This window comes from Salmo salar, chromosome 11 (genome assembly GCF_965601325.2).
Source record: "Salmo salar chromosome 11, fSalSal1, whole genome shotgun sequence".
Lineage (NCBI taxonomy): Eukaryota > Metazoa > Chordata > Actinopteri > Salmoniformes > Salmonidae > Salmo > Salmo salar.
The window spans coordinates 85,568,816-85,589,570 of record NC_138301.1 but is presented as its reverse complement, the minus strand read 5'-3'; the positions used below and the strand labels follow the sequence as shown (position 1 = coordinate 85,589,570).

General features: G+C 43.6%; 1 protein-coding gene and 1 pseudogene across 5 annotated transcripts; one reads left to right on the top strand and one right to left on the bottom strand.

Moving 5' to 3' along the window:
- Positions 1 to 11,770: 11,770 nt before the first annotated feature.
- LOC106563086 (jeltraxin-like) lies at positions 11,771 to 13,920 on the top strand (annotated as a pseudogene). The gene is made up of 3 exons (XR_014379435.1): positions 11,771 to 11,970; positions 12,116 to 12,605; positions 12,826 to 13,920. The product of XR_014379435.1 is annotated as a jeltraxin-like (transcript).
- Positions 13,921 to 14,590: 670 nt separating this feature from the next.
- Positions 14,591 to 19,924, bottom strand: LOC106563087 (short-chain specific acyl-CoA dehydrogenase, mitochondrial). Of its 4 annotated transcripts, none has more exons than XM_014128314.3 (10): positions 19,799 to 19,924; positions 18,531 to 18,691; positions 18,045 to 18,194; positions 17,863 to 17,974; positions 17,391 to 17,542; positions 16,848 to 17,018; positions 16,614 to 16,751; positions 16,409 to 16,504; positions 16,268 to 16,324; positions 14,591 to 16,124 (listed from the first exon to the last, which is right to left on the bottom strand). In XM_014128314.3, exons 1-10 carry the CDS (start codon positions 19,824 to 19,826, stop codon positions 15,972 to 15,974), a joined length of 1,218 nt encoding a protein of 405 aa, XP_013983789.1. In that variant the 5' UTR covers positions 19,827 to 19,924; the 3' UTR covers positions 14,591 to 15,971. The 4 variants fall into 4 exon arrangements, with proteins under 4 accessions (XP_013983789.1, XP_013983790.1, XP_013983792.1 ...); XM_014128315.3 differs by having other exon boundaries at positions 14,591 to 15,304; XM_014128317.3 differs by lacking the exon at positions 16,409 to 16,504 and having other exon boundaries at positions 14,591 to 15,304.
- Positions 19,925 to 20,755: the final 831 nt, after the last annotated feature.

Genomic DNA, 20,755 nt, shown 5'->3' with positions numbered 1-20,755 from the left:
TTACGGGAATAAATGAATGAAATGTATGCACTCACTACTGTGTAAGTCGCTCTGGATAAGAGCATCTGCTAAATGACTTAAATGTAAAAATATGTAGTCATGGCATTTCATTACCCCAAATATGATCCCTAAGGCCTCCTTCCCTATTTGGGCATACTTGTATGTGGGTTGAGTTATTTGAATTAACTAATGAGGTTTCCATTCTTGCATTGAAGTGATTGGATTACGAGATGCAAGGGTGGTAAAAGTTCAATTATGTATTAGAGAGTTGGGCTGAAGACACTGTAGAGAGTAGTCAACTGTAATGTGTTACGGAGAACATTAAATCAATCTGTTCCGTTTATTATAAGTGTACTTCGGAGTCTTCAGTAAAAGAACCAAAACATTTTAACAGTTAACGCAATAATTTTTGTGAACAATTCAAAAATCTGCATTCTGATTGGCACACACACACACACATTCATACATAACACACACACACACGCAGGATTACACAATTGTCTTGTCTGAACACCGCTTATGGTACAGGGGAGTCAAGGGCTCACTCCTCCACAACCTCCTCTGCAACCCTCTCTGCAACCTGTATAATAAAGAGTTCTCAATGAGTTAAATACTACTATCCGAGGGGATCTTGGAGGGTTTGGGTTTCACAAAATTGTGATCATGAAAAAGGAAACTATGACATATATTTTATATCACTATCATGCACACGCACCCTCACACATAAGGATGGCTCTGTTGCGGAAAGACTGATACATGTTTGATAGTGTCTTGATGCTGTATTGTTTGTCCTTCATGTTCTAATACTTTAATGTTACCCCTTCCTTGTGTTTTTTGTAATAAATAATAAAAAATAATAAATAAAAAAAATGTTTTTAAATCCCATTACCATTAACACAACCGAATAACAACAATTATGATAACTTTTGTCTATTCCAATACTAGTTTGATAGCTAACGTTAACACTTGCTTAATTTGTAGCCAAATGGCTAGCTATCTAACGTTAACTAGCTAGCTACCATTAGCTACAACATTAGCTAACTAGCTGGTCAGCTAGGACTATCCAAACTAACATTAACGTTAGCTAGACAACTGACGCCATTTATGTAGCTAGCAGTATGTAGCTAACCTTACTTGTGCTTTCTAACATTAGTATAGTAGTTAGTTAGCTACAGTCAGTGACAATAGTCAATAGTAATAAGATAATTAATTACATTCGTCCTTCTTGCATTGGTTAGGTAACGTTAGTGGCAGCTCACGCTTGCTGTTAGCTAGCTGGGATAACCTAGCTAGCTAGCTAAAACAAACATTTTTTTTACAAATACATAATACACACCCTAATAATAAACTCAGCTAAAAAATAAACAACCCTTTTTCAGGACCTTTTCAGGACCAAATAACTTCACAGATATTCATTGTAAAGGGTTTAATCACTGTTTCCCATGCTTAAACAATTAATGAACATGCACCTGTAGAACGGTTGTTAAGACACTAACAGCTTACAGATGGTAGTCAATTAAGGTCACACTTATGAAAATTTAGGACACTAAAGAGGCCTGTCTACTGACTCTGAAAAACAACAAAAGAAAGATGCCCAGGTTCCCTGCTCATCTGTATGAACGTGCCTTAGGCATGCTGCAAGGAGGCATGAGGACTACAGATGTGGCCAGGGCAATACATTGCAATGTCCATACTGTGAGACGCCTAAGACAGCGCTACAGGGAGACAGGACGGACAACTGATCGTCCTCGCAGTGGCAGACCACATGTAAAATCACCTGCACAGGATCAGTACATCCGAACATCACACCTGCGGGACAGGTACAGGATGGCAACAACAACTGCCCGAGTTACACCAGGAATGCACAATCCCTCCATCAGTGCTCAGACTGTCCACAATAGGCTGAAAGAGGCTGGACTGAGGGCTTGTAGGCCTGTTGTAAGGCAGGTCCTCACCAGACATCACCGGCAACAACATCACCTATGGGCACAAACCCACCGTCGCTGGACCAGACAGGACTGGCAAAAAGTGCTCTTCACTGACGAGTCGCTGTTTTGTCTCACCAGGGGTGATGGTCGGATTCGTGTTTATCGTCAAAGGAATGAGCGTTACACCAAGGCCTGTACTCTGGAGTGGGATCGATTTGGAGGTGGAGAATCCGTCATGGTCTGGGGCGGTGTGTCACAGCATCATCGGACTGAGCTTGTTGTCATTGCAGGCAATCTCAACGCTGTGCGTTATAGGGAAGACATCCTCCTCCCTCATGTGGTACCCTTCCTGTAGGCTCATCCTGACATGATCCTCCAGCATGACAATTCCACCAGCAATACTGCTCGTTCTGTGCGTGATTTCCTGCAAGACAGGAATGTCAGTGTTCTGCCATGACTAGTGAAGAGCCCGGATCTCAATCCCATTGAGCACGTCAGGGACCTGTTGGATCGGAGGGTGAGGGCTAGGGCCATTCCCCCCAGAAATGTCCGGGAACTTGCAGGTGCCTTGGTGGAAGAGTGGGGTAACATCTCACAGCAAGAACTGACAAATCTGGTGCAGTCCATGAGGATGAGATGCACTGCAGTACTTAATGCAGCTGGTGGCCACACCAGATACTGACTGTTACTTTTGATTTTGACCCCCCTTTGTTCAGGGACACATTATTCCATTTCTGTTAGTCACATGTCTGTGGAACTTGTTCAGTTCATGTCTCAGTTGTTGAATCTTGTTATGTTCATATAAATATTTGCACATGTTAAGTTTGCTGAAAATAAATGCAGTTGACAGTGAGAGGACGCTTATTTTTTTGCTGAGTTTAAGTTTTAGAGAGATTCTTTTGACAAATTTGGGGAAACGTTCAACAAAACTTTCAACGAGCTAGTAAACCGACAGTCGAATAGTTCTGGGCCTTGACAGTGTTTGCGTGCTTTCTTTGATACAGGTAGTTTTGCGCGCTTGATCGTAGTCCAGTCTCCCCATTTATTGATGGACATTTCTCCCTCTAACAAGCAAAGGGATAGGGAACCCAATCATCTCTGATAAAAACAATTTCCAGACTGTCTTTATTTTAAACAATTGGATATGTCTCATCATGATGTGATTGAGATTTGTATGTTAATTAAAAAAGTGTAGATGTGTGAGTGAAATGTGCAACTGGTGGGATTTGAACACTGTCCTCCCACTAATCCAAAGATTAGAAGTGGAATTGCATTTTTATGAGATGCCATGTGGATGGATGATCCAAAACATTGCACAATTATAGGCATAAGCTTCAGGGTGTTTTCCACAATATTGAATAACTTTGTTACAAATCCATGAAGGGAATGAACAAATGCACACTTCAGGAGAAAGGACAGATGAATGAGACAAAGGCAGAGGCATTTTGGAGTCGACCCGGACTCATGACTATCAAATGTCATTAAGTTTTTTTTAAGTCCCAGGGTTAGAATGCTGTAGCTGATGTACTTTGTGATCTTGTATATGCTGCCACTAATTATTTCTCTCTCTCTCGTAACTATTACCTAAGGGACAGAGATGTGCTCGGGCCAACCCTGTTGTCTGATTCACCAATGCCCTCCCTTCCTGTGACCTGACTTTAACTGTATCCGCACAGCATCTCCTGACCTGTCGGCACCATCGAGAGCATCTTGACTGGCTGCATCACCGCTTGGTATGGCAACTGCTCACATCTGACCACAAGGCGCTACAGAGGGTAGTGAGTACGGCCCAGTGCATCACTTGGGCTGAGCTCCCTGTCATCCAAGACCTCTATACCAGGCGGTGTCAGAGGAGGCCCTAAAAATTGTTAAAGGCTCCAGCCACCCAAGTCACAGTCTGTTCTCTCTGCTACAACAAGCAGTACCCCAAAGCCATAAGACTGCTGAACAATTAATAAAACGGCTACCCAGACTTTCTGCTTTTCACCCTTACCTAAATGTGCATAATACTTTAAATCACCTAGCCGAACCTACATGTACATATTACCTCAATCGATCAACCCAATTACCTCATACCCAGTACCGGTACTCCTTGTATATAGCTTCGTTATTGTTATGTTAACTATTTTATTTTTGTAATCTATTGTTAACTTTCTTACTTTTTAAAAACGTTGTTGGGAAAGGGCTCATAAGTTAGCATTTCACGGTAAACTCTAGACACTTGTTGTATTCGGCACGTGACAAATACATTTGATTTGTATTAAAAAAAAACGTAAGTGAAGTTGCCGTGCTTCTATAGTAACAACAAACATAAGGGAATTATAGAGACAGGATTGTAGGAAAAAAAATAAGCAACAGAAATAAGCAACAGAAAAGATAATCTGTCTATGACAGGCCCATCCCTCAGCTGTTTTTGTTTGTGTTTTATAACGCACCATGGCCGTTAGAAGGGTGTGTGCCTATAGTCTGAAATTTCCAGGGGGGAACTGTCAGATATACCATGGCTTTCAGCCAATCATCATTCAGGGCTCAAACCACCTAGTTTAAAATACAACAATATATGTCTGCGTGCTCCAGTGACCCAGTCACATGGATTGGGAGGGCATTATGGCGGCTGTTCTCCTGAAGTAGTCTTGTTTTTGCAAATTTATTACAAATAAAAAAATATATATATACATTTACATAAGTATTCAGACCCTTTGCTCAGTACTTTGTTGAAGCACCTTTGGCAGTGATTACAGCCTTGAGTGTTCTTGGTTATGACGCTACAAGCTTGGTATGCCTGTATTTGGGGAGTTTCTCCCATTCTTCTCTGCAGATCCTCTCAAACTCTGTCAGGTTGGATGGGGAGTGTCGCTGCACAGCTATTTTCAAGTCTCCAGAGATGTTAGATCGGGTTCAAGTCCAGGCTCTGGCTGGGCCACTCAAGGACATTCAGAAACTTGTCCCAAAGTCACTCCTGCGTTGTCTTGGCTGTGTGCTTAGGGTCATTGTCCTGTTGGAAGGTGAACCTTCGCCCCAGTCTGAGGTCCTGAGCACTCTGTAGCAGGTTTTCATCAAGGATCTCTCTGTACTTTGCTCCGTTCATCCATCCCTCAACCCTGACTAGTCTCCCAGTCCCTGCCGCAGAAAAACATCCCCACAGCATGATGCTGCCACCACCATGCTTCACCGTAGGGATGGTGCCAGGTTTCCTCCAGATGTGACGCTTGGCATTCAGGCCAAGAATCTTGTTTGTCATGGTCTGAGAGACCTTTAGGTGCCTTTTGGCAAACTCCAAGCAGGCTGTCATGTACCTTTTACTGAGAAGTGGCTTCCGTCTTGTCACTCTACCATAAAGGCCTGATTGGTGGAATGCTGTAGAGATGGTTGTCCTTCTGAAAGGTTCTCCCATCTCCACAGAGGAACTCTGGGTTCTTGGTCACCATTGGGTTCTTGGTCACCTCCCTGACCAAGGCCCCCGATTGCTCATTTTGCAATTATAGACAAGTACACAGTCTGGTTTGATCTTTCTCACTCCCTGTGGCTCTCTTTTCTCCTGTAGCTCCAAAGCATAGCTATTGGTCTCCTCCACTATGTCTCCCACCAGCTCCCCTGATAGAAACAGCTTGAAGCACTCTGAATCAGAGGGAGATGGCAAGGGGCTTTGCACTCCAGACTGGGACTCATCAAAGCAAACAGCAGGGCCAGGAGGGGTGAAATGGCTGGAGGCCTTCCAGCTACCACAGACCTCCTGTATTTCACACCACTGTTGGTGTGCCTCCATCACCACCAGCATCTTCAGAGGGGCCTAGGACTTTGTCTGTGGGCAAGGGGTCCTCAGCTTATTAAGGGTTCTCAATGGCCACAAGATTGGGGGGCAGTTCCTCACTGTCACTGTCACTGTCAGAATCGGATTCCTCACTGTCATACTCAGAATCATTGTCAGAATTTACAGAAATCTCCAGAATTTCTGCATTTGTGAGTTGTCTCATTTTGAAAGACATTGCTAATGTTACAACTTAGCCCACTAGCTAAGCTACATACATAAACAACAACACTGAATGGCTCCAAGTGAGTGTCAGGGGTGACGTGGTTGGCTGCCGGTGATACTGGTGATTTGTCTCCACAGGTGGATTGTTTACATGGCAGGTTAGGATAATTAACGTGGAAGGTTAGGAGAACTAACACAGCAGGTTAGGTGAATTAAAGTAGGGAGGTTAAGAGAATAAGGTTAAGTTTAGGAAAAGGGTTAGGGTTAGGCTTAGCTACAATGCTACAGTTGTCAACAACTGTTATCCCCGACGCAACCACTAGATAAAACTGTTATAGGTCTAGCTACTCCATGTTGTCACAACAGTAAAAATGTAAACAAACTATCTGTGGCGACAAATGATCAGTATCAGTATCAATGATCAGTATCATAACACCGGCATGGGCTACTTGTATCAATAAATCACTATCAGAGAATGGTTTGTATGGTATTCATTTCTTTATTTACTGTTAATTTGTTTTCAAGTACTGGTAGGAAATCATGCATTCCAATTATTGCATAGAATGTAATGGACACAACTTATGTGTGTAAAATACTTTTTGGAAGGTTGTACTGATTATGATGAGCAAATGTTTTTGTTTTTTTTACCTTTATTTAACTAGGCAAGTAAGTTAAGAACAAATTCTTATTTACAATGAAGGCCTACACCGGCCAAACCCTAACCCGGACGACACTGGGCCAATTGTGCGCCACCATATGGGACTCCCAATTACGGCCAGTTGTGATACAGCCTTGAATCCAACCAGGGTCTGTAGTGGCACCTCTAGCACTAAGATGGCCAAGTGTTTCCTGTCTCTCTGTGCCAGTTCAACCAGCGGTTTTCCTTGCTCCTATTTTTCCCAGTCTCTGTTTGTTTCTAGTCCTCCTGGTTTCTACCCTTGCCTTGCCTGTCCTGACTCTGAACCTGCCTGCCTGACCACTCTGCCTGTTCTGACTACCAGCCTGCCTATCCCCTTGTACTGTTTTGGACTCGGGTCTGGTTTCTGACCCCTGTCTGGCCTGACCTCGAGACTGCCTATCGTCTGTGTCTGTTTGGACTCTGACCTGGTTTATGAACTCTCGCCTGTCCCCGACCTGCCTTTGCCTACTCCCTTTGTTATAATAAATATCAGAGCTCTACCATCTGCCTCCTGTGTCTGCATTTGGGTCTCGCCTTGTGCCCTTATATACATATCTGGACTCAATATAACTTCCTATCTTGAATGTGCTGAGAAAACACAGATATGGTATGTATACAGTCAGTATTTGTCAACATGAAGAGAGAAAATAGGATGTCACATATCTCAGGATATCATATGAGTCCATATCCGGCCATAGGAAATATCTATGTGTGATATTCGGAGAAATCCCAATATCATATAGTAATCCCAATATCATATCATATAGTATAATATCATAAGTCGGAAGTTTACATACTTAGGTTGGAGTCATTAAAACTCGTTTTTCAACCACTCCAGACATTTCTTGTTAACAAACAATTTTTGTCAAGTCGGTTAAGACATCTACTTTGTGCATGACAAGTCATTTTTCAAAACATTCTTTACAGACAGATTAGTTCACTTATAACTCACTGTATCAGAATTCCAGTGGGTCAGAAGTTTACATATACTAAGTTGACTATGCCTTTAAACAGCATGGAAAATTCCAGAAAATTATGTCATGGCTTTAGAAGCTTCTGATAGGCTAATAGACATAATTTGAGTCAATTGGAGGTGTACCTGTGGATGTATTTCAAGGCCTACCTTCAAACTCAGTGCCTCTTTGCTTGACATCATGGGAAAATCAAAAGAAATCAGCCAAGACCTCAGCAAATTTTTTGGAGACCTCCACAAGCCTGGTTCATCCTTGGGAGCAATTTCCAAACGCCTGAAGGTACCACAAGGAAGGCTTTCGATACTGTTAACCATGAGATTCTCATCACAAAATTGTCCAAGTTCAACTTTTCCCCCGATGCCTTGAGATGGATGAAATCATACCTTGAAGGCAGAACTCAGTGTGTCAGAGTGAGCAATGAGCTGTCGCCCACTCTTAGCTATGATGTGGGCGTGCCCCAAGGGTCAATACTGGGGCCCCTCCTGTTCAGCTTGTACATTAATGATCTGCCTTCCGTCTGCACTGGGTCTGAAGTTCAAATGTATGCAGATGATACAGTGATATATGTGCATGCAAAGAGCAAACAACAAGCTGCACAAGAACTCACTACTGTAATGGTCCAGGTTACAAAGTGGCTCAGTAACTCGTGTTTGCATCTCAATGTGAAAAAAACAGTTTGCATGTTCTTCACAAAGAGGGCAACAGATGCTACTGAGCCAGATGTCTATGTGTCAGGGGAGAAGCTCCAGGTGGTATCTGATTTTAAGTACCTTGGAATCATACTTGATTCCAACCTCTCTTTTAAAAAGCATGTGAAAAAGGTAATTCAAATAACCAAATTCAACCTAGCTAATTTCCGATTTATACGAAATTGTTTGACCACAGAGGTAGCAAAACTGTATTTCAAATCGATGATACTCCCCCACTTAACATACTGCTTGACTAGTTGGACCCAAGCTTGCTATACAACATTAAAACCTATTCAGTCTGTCTACAAACAGGCTCTCAAAGTGCTCGATAGAAAGCCCAATAGCCATCATCACTGTTACATCCTCAGAAAGCATGAGCTCCTGAGTTGGGAAAATCTTGTGCAATACACCGACGCATGTCTTGTATTCAAGATCCTAAATGGCCTAGCTCCCCCTCCACTCAGTATTTTTGTAAAACAGAAAACCCAAACATATGGCAGCAGATCCACGAGGTCTGCCATGAGAGGTGACTGTATAGTTCCCTTAAGGAAAAGCACCTTTAGTAAATCTGCTTTCTCTGTGAGAGCTTCCCATGTCTGGAATACACTGCCATCAGACACACATAACTGCACCACATATCACACTTTCACAAAATGCATGAAGACATGGCTAAAGGTCAATCAGACTTGTGAACATAATCCCTAGCTGTGTATTGCCGCTTTCCATGTTGTCTGTTGTCTGTAGCTTGTGAGGTGTGGAAACACTTTGTTGTTTTTATGGATTTTGTCTTGTTGCTTTTTGTTCTATGTTGCTCTGTCTGTATGCTACATCTTGCTTGTCCTATGTTGCTCTGTCTGTATGCTATGTCTTGCTTGTCCTATGTTACTCTGCGTGTGCTCACTGTTCAATGATTGTCTATATTGTAATTGTTTTTAATAACCTGCCCAGGGACTGCGGTTGAAAATTAGCCGGCTGGCTAAAACTGGCACTTTTACTGAAACGTTGATTAATGTGCACTGTCCCTGTAAAAATAAAATAAACTCAAACATTCATCTGTACAAACAATAGTACGCAAGTATAAACACCATGGGACCATGCAGCCGCCATACCGCTCAGGAAGGAGACGCGTTCTGTCTCCTAGAGATGAACATACTTTGGTGTGAAAAGTGCAAATCAATCCCAGAACAGCAAAGGACCTTGTGATGATGCTGGAGGAAACCGGTACAAAAGTATCTATATCAACAGTAAAACAAGTCCTATATCGACATAACCTGAAAGGCCGCACAGCAAGGAAGAAGCCACTGCCAAAAAAACGCCATAAAAAAGACAGACTACGGTTTGCAACTGCACATGGGGACAAAGATCGTACTTTTTGGAGAAATGTCCTCTGGTCTGATGAAACAAAAATAGAATTGTTTGGCCATAATGACCATCGTTATGTTTGGAGGAAAAAGGGGGAAGCTTGAAAGCCGAAGAACACCATCCCAACCATGAAGCACGGGGGTGGCAGCATCACGTTGTGGGGGTGCTTTGCTGCAGGAGGTACTGGTGCACTTCACAAAATAGATGGCATCATGAGAAGGGAAATTATGTGGATATATTGAAGCAACATCTCAAGACATCAGTCAGGAAGTTAAAGCTTGGTCGCAAATGGGTCTTCCAAATGGACAATGACCCCAAGCATACTTCCAAAGTTGTTGCAAAATGGCTTAAGGACAACAAAGTCAAGGAATTGGAGTGGCCATCACAAAGCCCTGTCCTCAATCCTAGAGAAAATGTGTGGGCAGAACTGAAAAAGCGTGTGCAAGCAAAGAGGCCTACAACCTGACTCAGTTACACCAGCTCTATCAGGAGGAATGGGCCAACATTCACCCAACTTATTGTGGGAAGCTTGTGGAAGGCTACTCAAAACGTTTGACCCATGTTAAACAATTTAAAGGCAATGCTACCAAATACTAATTGAGTGTATGTAAACTTCTAAACCCACTGGGAATGTGATGAAAGAAACAAAAGCTGAAATAAATAATTCCCTCTACTATTATTCTGACATTTCACATTCTTAAAATAAAGTGGTGATCCTAACTGACCTAAGATAGAGAATTTTTCCTAGGATTAAATCTCAGGAATTGTGAAAAACTGAGTTTAAATGTATTTGGCTAAGGTGTATGTAAACTTCCGACTTCAACTGTATGTACATATAACTAGGAATAAAGTGACTAGTTAACAGGAGAGATAATAAACAGTAGCAGCAACACATTTACATCTACATTTAAGTCATTTAGCAGACGCTCTTATCCAGAGCGACTTACAAATTGGTGCATTCACCTTATAATATCCAGTGGAACAACCACTTTACAATAGTGCATCTAAATCTTTTAAGGGGGGGTTAGAAGGATTACTTTATCCTATCCCTGGTATTCCTTAAAGAGGTGGGGTTTCAGGTGTCTCCGGAAGGTGGTGATTGACTCCGCTGTCCTGGCATCGTGAGGGAGCTTGTTCCACCTTTGGTGTGCCAGAGCAGCGAACAGTTTTGACTGGGCTGAGCGGGAACTGTGCTTCCTCAGAGGTAGGGAGGCGAGCAGGCCAGAGCTGGATGAACGCAGTGCCCTTGTTTGGGTGTAGGGCCTGATCAGAGCCTGAAGGTACGGAGGTGCCGTTCCCCTCACAGCTCCATAGGCAAGTTCCATGGTCTTGTAGCGGATGCGAGCTTCGACTGGAACAACACATGTGATGAATCAAAAAAAGTTTGTGCAAAAAGGGTCAATGCAGATAGTCCAGGTAGCTATTTGGTTAACTTACTGTAATGATGTATTCCGTAGTACCGACTTTGCATGATATAGCATTATAATTTCATACATTTTATTTTTACATTTGAATCCTCTCTGTGTTCTACATCAGCCCTGGAAATGTTGTAACAATATTACCACCCTATTTTGAGATATCGGACAAAATGTGTTGAATTTAAAAATCCAGACAGGTGATTTGGTGCCATTATTGACTAGGGATTAGTCAATTGACTTGTCCACAACCTTTTACAATAATAAGATATCTCAGCAATGGTAAATCCCTATCCTCATGAAATGAAGTGTTCTGTGTTCCCGAGAAGCTTTTTATAACATGGAATACAAAGTATAACAAAATAACCAAAGTTTCATTTTGTCCCCTAACACCCTGAGTATGGCATAAAATATAAAATGTATACACTTTATCTTTTTATTCTCCAAGGGTTAAGTTTAAAGCATTTTGAGGGCACACTCAACTAATAAACATTAAGCTTTTACTGACAGCAGCCTGTGAAAAACACCCGCCTCACCACGCCCAATGGGCGGAGCTTATGGGTTCTGAGGTCTGTTTACTTCCAATTAAACCAACATTTTAAAATAAAAATAAATTGTAAAATACAGTTTCTGTCATTATTTGATTTCTCGTTATTCCATTTCTGTAACAAAGAAAACCGAAAAGACAAGTCAGTTTGGTTCGTCTACAATTGCGTGACATTGCAGAAACGAAACTCTTCCGTAAGCCTTACTGGGAAACGAAACCTACACCTATCAGAGAGCTTTTTTTTTTTGCATATGCTGTTGAGGACGGGTGTAAGGATCTTACTGCTCTAAATCTTCTCACACTGCCGAAGCTTACAAGAAGATGATTTCGGTGCTGCTTAACGCTCTTGTGCTGCTGTCGGTGTTGGGCCTAACTGGGGCAAGATATCGAACAACCCCATCAGGTACCGCATTCAAACACACACACACACAGATACTGTGTTCAGTTGTGGGTTCTTTGACGTGTTTAGTGACATAACTTTTTTAAGTCGTGCTACACAGATAATATTGGATTGATTGATGGATTTGTTGATTGATTCTCTGCCTCAGGCCCCTCCACCTCCCTGCGTGGTCAGATGTTTACAGTGACATATGGCGGGGAACTCACCATGTACACAGATGCGGTCTCTCGCTCAGCTTCTCCTTCCTCATCCACCACCTCATATCCCTACCCCACCACCTCATATCCCTACCCCACCACCTCATATCCCTACCCCACCACCTCGTATCCCTACCCCACCTCGTATCCCTCTCCCTCTGCTCTGACTGTGTGTCTGCGTTACATGGCCGAGGAGCGAAAAGACTTGACTCTCTTCAGCCTCACTCAGGGTACTACTGGAACCTGTTACTGAAAAGGTATTATGGGATAGACCACCTCTCCATCGAGTCCTCCCAGGACTTTAGCTCCTATAAGCTGTTCGGGGCCGTCAGAGAGCCACGCCCCTGGACCAGCCTGTGTGTTACCTGGGAGAAAAAGACAGGCATGGCCCAGGTGTGGAGAGGCGGGACAGTCAGCGTCAAGAAGAGGGTGTTTGGCCAGGTAAGAGGAGAGAAAGTGGGGGTGGGAATAGGTGAGGCACCGCTGCTGACCCAGTGCCTCTCAACATGACTTGAGATTGTTTGTCAACTTTTGAGAGATACTGAAACAATCTATTCAACTCCTGAGTTTAATATAGTAATTCAGCATAATGTAGATTAGCGTTTTTTCTGATGTATTCTAATTATGCAATAGTTTTCTTTATATTTCTTTGTGTGTGTAGGTGACCAATGGGCCTCCTGTCTTGGAAGTGTATATGTTTGAGGGGCAGGTAACTGATGTGGAAGTGTGGGACAGAGTCCTCTCCCCAAGCTGGATAATGTCCTACATGTCTGGTTGGACATACTGGTCCTACACCCCTGGTAATGTGCTGACCTGGTCCAAGGCCATCTACTCCACCAATGGAGAGATCTTACTGGAGGAAAACACTTATAACTCTGACCATCAGCCTATCAGAGGCCACGACCAGCGCCCAGGACCAATGAAAAGGAAGACAAAGAGAAAGTTGGAATGGAGGAAGAGTGGGAATGCAGAGCAGAGACAGAGGGCATGGCTGTAGGGGAGAGTAATGATTGCCACCAGTGGCGATGTTAGCATGTAAATCTTGGTGGGGCAAAAAAATAAAAAAAGTGGGATGCATGCCAGCAAATCCACAACACTGAACAATACAATAATTGCACTATAACGGTGACAAACGGTGCCCGCAAACGGCCTACATAAGCGGATCAGAGGCAATCCGTAATTTCAATTAAGACATTAATAGTGAGCTAGGACGGATGCAGTCAATATAACTATTTGTTTAAAACGTACAGCGACAGAATTCAGAACATGGGCCGTTCTTAGTGTTTTCCCTGTACACCAAGTCAGAACCATAGGATAGATAAAGGGGGCATATAAGCATACAATGAAAGCTCTTACAATATTCAATGATTACATTTCTCTAAAACAGGTTATAGACTACATGTCAGAACACTAGGTGAAATGAAGAGGGGTAAATAGACCAAATTATTAGGGTGAGGCACATGGGCTACTAACATCTTACTACACAACATACACTTAGTATTACTTTCTTAGCTACAGTGTACATATCTATGATATATTTGTTTTACATTGTTTGCAAACTGCTATGTAACACGTATTAATGCCAAAATCTCATGCAAAACAGGCAAGTCTGTATTTTTTTTGTTGCAAAAAAATGTGTGGCTCTAAACAGCCCCACCTGCCCTGAATGACAGTTCGCCACTGATTGCCACAAGATGTACTGTATGTCCTATTGATGCTCCTTGGTTGATACTTGTGAATCACTTAATGACTGCATTAAAAAGATAATTAGCCTATATAATTCAATAATATTCAAATAGATGTCTTGTTCATTCAATTGAGTTCTATTTTGCTAATTGTATGCTACTGTCTATAATTTTGCCTCAATATTTTTCATGATGTGTATCAACATGTGCACAATGATGTGCCAAATCTTGATTTATTGCATTATAGGGTAAGCATTAGAATAACCCGACTCAATAGTTGCTGCCATAAGTGATGATATCTTTTTAGTAGCCGATCCGTCATCAGTATTGTGGAATAACTCTAATGTTAAGGTAAGATCTCAATGGAGAAAGATGATCCAACTTCCGAGAGCAGCGCTGTCTCTTTCGATCCGATCAGTATCGGCACATGCCTCAACGACACACTAGCGAACATTCTCTTTGCATGGCAAATTAAAAACAATTAATGAGAACAAAATGTGTGCGATTGTGTTATACTAGTCTTAACCTGGGTCTGTGAAACCGGCCCTTTAGCACAGGAGGCTGCTGATGGGAGGACGGCTCATGATAATGGCTGGAATGGTATCGACCGCATGGAAACCATGTGTTCGATATCATTTTCTTAATTCTGTCCCTGCCTGTTCTCCCCAATTCAGGTGCCACCGGCCACCTGTTAATAGTGACATGTTGCCATGTCACAAAACCGCCTCAAGAGCGTCACTATTTAACATGAAAATATGTTTTTTATTTCATCATGTACCATCAATTCTGATAAAATATTAAGAACAGCCGTTTATGTTGAGGCACAAGCTTATAGGGCATCATCGTAAAACAAGTCAATCATTTAGATCTCTGAAACTCAAGACAGAAACAGATTCTCTAGCAGTGGCATTTACAGTTTCATCTGAACAGATCACTCTTTATATCGAAACTGAGATGAATTCATTAACATTCAATAACCCTAAAAACTGACGGCCATAGAGACAAAAAACATGTTAAACTACTTCCCAGTCGTCGCAGTTCCATAAAAACATATGTATGGTTATGTGCAGTCTGGAGAGCAGCATCAGACCAGGCACCGACAGAAACACTAAGGTGTGTGTGACCCCGTTTAATTACTTCAAAATGCATCTCTTACCCCCCCCCCGCTTGAAGTAATTATTGATCCTATTCCAGCATGGTGGAGGCTAAATACTAGTCTCATCCACCAGCCTAGCATGGGTACGACATTAGCCAACTACAGTATGCCGTGGAATCCTTGTTTATGACTACAGAAGTCTTTTAGATCAGTGAATATTTACAAGGGAGAGAATAAGGAGGGATGCATGTTACAAGTGTTCAAACGTTGTTGTGATTTCCCTCGTTGTTTGACGTGCAGGTGAAGGCAGGACAGGGCAGTCCAAACTCTACACTCCCCTCCTGTGGCTCTAGTAGGCACTGCACCTCACACAGACAGGGTCACAATGAGCACTGCGAGTCTACTAGCTTATATTACCAGACACCATCAGTTTAAAGCAAATAATATTATGAAGTTAAGGCAGAAAGGTTGATATATATCTCCATGTTGATATCGACAGTTACAAATGGCTTCAAACCGGAAACAGTCTTGGATTGTTTTGTAATCGTTACAAAGTTGAAGTCAGGTGGGATGCATGTTGCAGTGTTTCACAACATTGCTGAACACCGCAGTCCTGAATGCAGGCCTGGTCTTGTCCCTTTGGAGTGGTAGGTACAAGCTGCCTCTATCCACTGGTCCAGGGACAAATATTCTCTCCGTAACAGTTGAGGGTAGGATTTGGGCATTAGTTTGGCAATCTGATCCTAGATCTGTGGTTAAGGGCAACTTCTACCCAGAGCTGTGCGAGTCTGTCTCCATGTCTGACATTCCTTCAGTTCAGTAGCTGACTGGTGCTGATGACACTGTGCAACACTGTTGAACACTGCAGTCCTGAACGCAGTCCTGGGTGTCGTGGCTGTTATGGGCCAATTTGAAATTGCACCCTATTCCCTATATAGTGCACCACTTTTGGCCATTGGGGTTTGTCCAGAAATAGTGCACTATGTAGCGAATAGACTGCCATTCGGGGCACAGCCCCGCAAGTCTCTATGGCACATACTCCTTCAGCAGCTGGCCGGCTATCACCAGTCTCTGGATCTCACTGGTGCCCTCGTAGATCTCAGTGATTCGCGCGTCGCGGTAGTGCCTCTCTGCTGGCATGTCCGTCACGTAACCCATTCCCCCAAGAACCTGGATCGACTTTCAGTTCCGCAGAAGTTAAAGAACATTAGAAGGGTTTAGCGATCCGAGATTTTACGTGAATTCTGTCAAATACGCTATTGATTAATTGAGTCAGGCACTACTTCTAGAAAACATGACATCGCGGGCTCTGCGATGCGTACCTGATGGCCGCAGAAGGTAGCGGCCTCCGACGCTGATAGTTTGGCCATCGCCGCTTCCTGTGGGGACATGAAGGAGGAAGTACAACGTTACGTAGTGTGACAGAGAGGACGTTGTGTGTGTGTGTGTGTGTGTGTGTGTACCTTGGTGAAGGGTTTCTTGGCGTCTTTTAGCATTGCAGCCTTCCAGGTGAGGAGACGAGCGCTTTCAATAGCTACAGCCATGTCCGCCAGTTTGAACTGAAACATTGACACGCACACGCACACACACACACACACACCCCTTTGATAACAGACACTTACACACACACACCTTAACATTCAAACACAAACTTTAACACACACATACCTGTACGGCCTGCAGCTTGCCAATGGGAGCTCCGAAGGCGGTGCGTTTGTGAGCGTAGTCCGCAGCACAGTCCAGAGCAGCCTGAGCAATACCCAGAGCCTGGGAAGCTATACCTATACGCCCACTGTCCAGGGTTTGCTGTGGGAGAGAGGGGATCACTACACACGCACAGAGAAGGACCACAAAACGTACACCCGTCCCCTCGCAACACCCCACTCCACCCTACACTCCCACCATGGCTATCTTGAAGCCAGACCCTCGTGGCCCCAGCATGTTTCCCAGGGGTATCCTACAGTCCTCCAGGATGAGGTTGGCCGTGGAGGTTGCTCTGATGCCCAGCTTGTCCTCCTTCTTCCCCAGGGAAAGGCCAGGGTGAGGCATGGGCACCAGGAATGCACTGATACCCTACAGAGGGAGGGAATATATACACTGAGGGAGGGAATATATACACTGAGGAAAGGGAATATATACACTGAGGAAAGGGAATATATACACTGAGGAAAGGGAATATATACACTGAGGGAGGGAATATATACACTGAGGAAAGGGAATATATACACTGAGGAAAGGGAATATATACACTGAGGAAAGGGAATATATACACTGAGGAAAGGGAGAATGATTTTTATTGTCGGACCCACAAATAGCAGCAACAAGATGAATTGCAAGCATGAGTTACATTGATAAAGTAATAAAATATTGATAGAGAGATAGAGGGGGGGGAGAAGGACTAGAGGGGTTTAACCATGGCTTGACTCCAACAACGGTGTGTCTAACCTTGTGTTTGAGTGACTTGTCGGTGGTAGCGAATACCACAGTAGCTGAGGCATCCCAGCAGTTGCTGATCCAGGCTTTAGTCCCGTTCAGTACCCACTCCTCTCCCTCCTGTCTGGCTAATGTAGACGCTGCCCCTGCATCACTACCATTACCTACACAGAGAGAGAGGAGAGAGAAGAGAGAGAGAGAAAGAGAGAAGAGAGAGAGAGAGAGAGAGAGAGAGAGAGAGAGAGAGAGAGAGAGAGAGAGAGAGAGAGAGAGAGAGAGAGAGAGAGAGAGAGAGAGAGAGAGAGAGAGAGAGAGAGAGAGAGAGAGAGAGAGAGAGAGAGAGAGAGAGAGAGAGAGAGAGAGAGAGAGAGAGAGAGAGAGAGAAGGAGAGGATAGAAGAGACAACAATGAACAACCACCCATTTCCCCAGGTTGGAGCGTAGAAGTGAGTGGAGGGTTCTGGGGCAAAGGTGTGTGTGTGTACCTGGTTCACTCAGAGCGAAGCAGCCAACTTTCTCTCCGGCTGTGAAAGGAGTGATCCACTGAGCCTTCTGCTCCTGTGTTCCAAACTTCAATATCGGCCCTATGTACAAAGACTACACACACACACACTTTAGTATCAGTGCAAGATAAAACAGTCTCTTTCTCACACACACTCTTACGTACGTTGTTGACCGAGACCACACATCCAGTGCTGCCGCAGCCCCTACTGATCTCCTCCACGGCCAGAGAGTAGGCCAGGTAGTCCATACCTGCTCCTCCCAGCTCCTCAGGAACCTCTACAGCCATCACCCCCATAGCACCCAGCTCTCGCACCTGTAGAAACACACAGGTGGATGCATTAGAGCAGTGGTATTCAACAACAACAAAAATAGTTTGGGGGGGGACGGGGACAAACATTTATGAGTACAGATTATGACATGGGACAATATACAAACGTTTTTGAGAAAGATATTTTGACAAATAAAATGTTGAGTATATGTGTGTATTAGTTTATTTTCATTTTGATAAGAGAGATGAAAATGTAATGAATTTTGGCGTATTTGTTGTGTCATTAGATTTGGGGGTCCCTGCTGAAAAAGTTTGAATACCACTGTGTTAGTGTGTGTGTGTGTGTGTGTATACCTCCTGTTTAGTGGTGTGAGTGTGTACCTGTTGGGCGGGGAAGAGGTGCTCCTTGTCTAGTTTGCCAGCTATAGGGGCCAGTTCTCTGTCTGCATAGTCTCTACAGGTCTGTCTCATCATCTGATGCATCTCTGGTAGCTCAGCTAGCGAGGACAGAGACCTACAGCCACTGACACACAGGCCCCACGCTGAAGGGGGGGGGGTGAGATAGGAGAGAGAGAGGCTTTAGTACTGGAGGACCTGCTCATGCCTAGCATGAACTTACAACATCGTGACACTATTGTTAGACAGAGTTATCAGTGTTACTTTACACCTGTGTGAATCCAACTGTCCAGGTCGATTCTGTGTGACACCCAACCAGTGATTATAAATGGACAGAACCCACCCACTCACAACTCCCTGCCTCTGGGGTAAAAGGTTGACAACTGGACATGAAAATGACCTACCGATGATGAAGTTATTATATAGCAACCTTGATTGAGGCCCTTGCTCTCATAATCTAAGTTTGGAAGGATGGATGTGGGCAGTGTGTCTGGCAAACTACAAAGAATAGTAATTTGCTACTGAACAGTCATTTACCTCTGCAAATTCCCTCAAGAATATGTAATGTGATATACTGAACCCATACAGGATCTAAATAATGGAGGTAATAATCTTCATAACTGGCTAGATCGATTTTTATCGGTCGAGGACCAGCACAGCTGTAAACTAGGTGAAAGGTCATCATCCGTCCACGGCGTTCATAACCTGTCCCGTTGAGAACGCGCCTGCTCGAGTGAAGACTTGGGGATGACACCAGAAAGCTAGACACGCGAATAGATTCCCTACGGTACGATGCCAATAACGTGTATTAGCTACATAGATAACCACCCAAGCAGCCAGCGCAAACAGGGTTTCTGTGAACGATAAACAAATGTCAATGACGCTTACGTTACGGCTGCGATCGTTAACCCCATTCACGTTGCCTTGGGAGTGATTATTGACCGCCACTATAAAGGCAGCATTCTAGCAATGCATAACTGGGTTTATTTTAAGAGATGGCTTAGAAGCTAACTAAACACTCAATATGCAGCTAGCTGTCGTTACTTCGCATTAGTGTTAGACTCAGTACTAACGTTAGCACAGATAGACCAGTGAGCTTAGTTATACCAATCTTAGCACCCCGGCAAACGACTGTCCCAAGTCTATTTTATTGTCGAATGATCAACACACCAATAAAGCAAGTCCAAAAACCCGTCGTAATGTGTTGAGACAAATGAGCACGTCGATAGTTTGCCTGTTGATTGTACACTGACCTTTTCTAGCTTTGAAAAGTGCTGCCATGTTCACCGCTCAGTTTGCTGCTTGTGCAATCACACAGAGACAGGAAGAGGAAGCGAGACATCCCACTCCCTGTGTTTGTTCTGGTTCATATCCAGTCACTGAACTAAGCAGACCAGACCCATAGCCATATAGAATTCAGACAGGTATAACATGTTGGTGATACAACCGTGCGCCTCCGACAATTCCTTACGAAATGAACTGGTGCTGTAAACAGGCAAAACACAGCAGCAAATTTAACAAACGTTTTTATTGATTAGCATGCTGTGTATCCAAGTCTGTATTGTTGTGGTTTCAACACATTGAAGATCTGCTTTCACTTACTGTATATCTTCATAGGTTTTGAAAACGATCGGAAATAAACAGCACAACGCGGAAGCGTCAATTATGACTTGGCAACGGCTATGGAGGAGAACGTGGGCTCTCGGAACCTTCAGACATGTTTTATATTTTTTGTGACCTTTATTTAACTAGGCAAGTCAGTTAAGAACAAATTCTTATTTACAATGACGGTCTACCCCGGCCAAAACCTAACGACGCTAGGCCAATTGTGCGCCGCCCTATGGGACTCCCTATCACGGCCAGTTGTGATACAGCTTGGAATCGAACCAGGGTCTGTAGTGACAGCTCTAGCACTGAGATGCAGTGCCTTAGACCGCTGCACCACTCGGGAGCCCAGTCAAGGTGACATTGAATAACGTTATACAAGCTTTATCTACATGCATCCTCATTGTTAGGTAATAATCATTTCCACTGTTCAATCTACAACTGAGAGGCCAGGACTGTCTGTCAGTGGGTTAGAGGGGCTGTGTTCAACCTTTAACCCCTCACTAATCAGATGGTCCTTTCTCAGTCCAACAGGACAGATGGAAGAGAGAAGAACAGAAGGAAGACAAATAGGGAGAACACAGTTGGACAGACAAAAGGGAAAA

What these genes read in the sequence shown, in the direction of transcription:
- LOC106563087 (XM_014128314.3), bottom strand. Translation starts at nt 19,826, where the DNA reads ATGGCAGCACTTTTCAAAGCTAGAAAAG. An exon ending in ACTTTTCAAAGCTAGAAAAG is followed by an intron (nt 18,692 to 19,798) that starts GTCAGTGTACAA and finishes CCCCCCCTTCAG; the next exon opens with CGTGGGGCCTGTGTGTCAGT. An exon ending in CTACCTTCTGCGGCCATCAG is followed by an intron (nt 16,125 to 16,267) that starts GTACGCATCGCA and finishes CGGAACTGAAAG; the next exon opens with TCGATCCAGGTTCTTGGGGG.